This window comes from Triticum dicoccoides, chromosome 6B (assembly GCF_002162155.2).
Source record: "Triticum dicoccoides isolate Atlit2015 ecotype Zavitan chromosome 6B, WEW_v2.0, whole genome shotgun sequence".
NCBI classification, from domain to species: Eukaryota; Viridiplantae; Streptophyta; class Magnoliopsida; order Poales; family Poaceae; genus Triticum; species Triticum dicoccoides.
Genome location: NC_041391.1, coordinates 663933651 through 663934795, shown reverse-complemented (window position 1 = coordinate 663934795; position 1145 = coordinate 663933651). Strand labels below are relative to the sequence as shown.

At 40.2% G+C, this 1145-nt stretch overlaps 1 protein-coding gene across 1 annotated transcript in view; it reads right to left on the bottom strand.

Moving 5' to 3' along the window:
• LOC119321895 (D-lactate dehydrogenase [cytochrome], mitochondrial-like) overlaps positions 1 to 1145 on the bottom strand; it is a 21209-nt gene that overhangs the window by 13328 nt on the left and 6736 nt on the right. Inside the window, exons 9-10 of the mRNA XM_037595407.1 lie at positions 1061 to 1128; positions 770 to 866 (exon numbers count right to left, since the gene is read on the bottom strand). Coding sequence (XP_037451304.1) covers positions 770 to 866; positions 1061 to 1128 — 165 coding nt within the window. The remainder of the gene's footprint in view (positions 1 to 769; positions 867 to 1060; positions 1129 to 1145) is intronic.

Here is a 1145-nt window from a genome sequence, read left to right as displayed (position 1 = left end):
ATATGATGTATAAAGCAAGCATGCATGAGCATTTTATATCTGCGGGGGTGCAATGAACATAGCAGCAGCGTTGATAAACCAAGGATGAAGATATAAGAGAGGACACTTCTCTCTATTAGCTAGCTATAATAACAACCTAAAAATAACCCCTAAAGCAGCCACTTTTAAAAAAAATTGACTTTTGGTCCCGGTTGGAGCCACCAACCGGGACCAAAGGCCCCTGACTGGGGTGGGCGCACAGGGCCACGTGGAGGCACATTGGTCCCGGTTCTGGTTTGAACCGGGACTAATGGGTGGAGGTATTAGTAACGACCCATTAGTCCCGGTTCATGAACCGGGACTAAAGGCCCTTACGAACCGGGACTAATGGATGGTTTTCTACTAGTGAAAAGATAAGGGCTCAAAGCTGCCCCATGGTGCAGTCCTATTTTAATTGGGAAGTCATCAGTGTCACCATCACTTGTTCAAACACTTGCCTCAACTTATTGTGCATGTCCTTAATAAGATAGACAGTTAAAAGAAAATATGGTGTGTTCATACAAATGTTGTTTCCATTCTTAAGATGCAAGATAACAGTTAAGTCATAGTAATACAGCATGAAGAATGGTGTTTCTCCACAACATGTGCTACATAAAGAGTGTATATCCTAAACAGAGAAACATGTTGAGTTGTTAAAACTTAATAGTTAATATTCAAGTATACCCAATGCAGTAAAAATAGGTAGCAAAATATTATTTCAACAGTGAATAAATCAAAACAGAAGACCTACCACAGAATGAGATGGAAGCTTTTGAAGTCGTAAAGTCACTTCTGTAATTACCCCTAAAGTCCCTTCACTTCCAATGATCAACGGAGTTAGGTCATATCTGACATTCAACATGGTGGAAAGTAAAAAAAAAAAGTTGTCAATAGTAAAGGCAACAACAAATGTATAACCTCATATATACAATATGTAAGACATTATGGGAAAAAGCAACCAAGCAGCACAGCGCAACTAAGATTTCACTCCCGGACAAATGAAGCCTTTTACTCTTAAGAAACAGGAGCAGTTCTTGTATACCCAGCTGCACTCTTTCGAGCCCGAGAACCAGTCTTGACAACATCGCCATCTGGTAGAACAGCCTGAAGTACCATAAAAGATTACT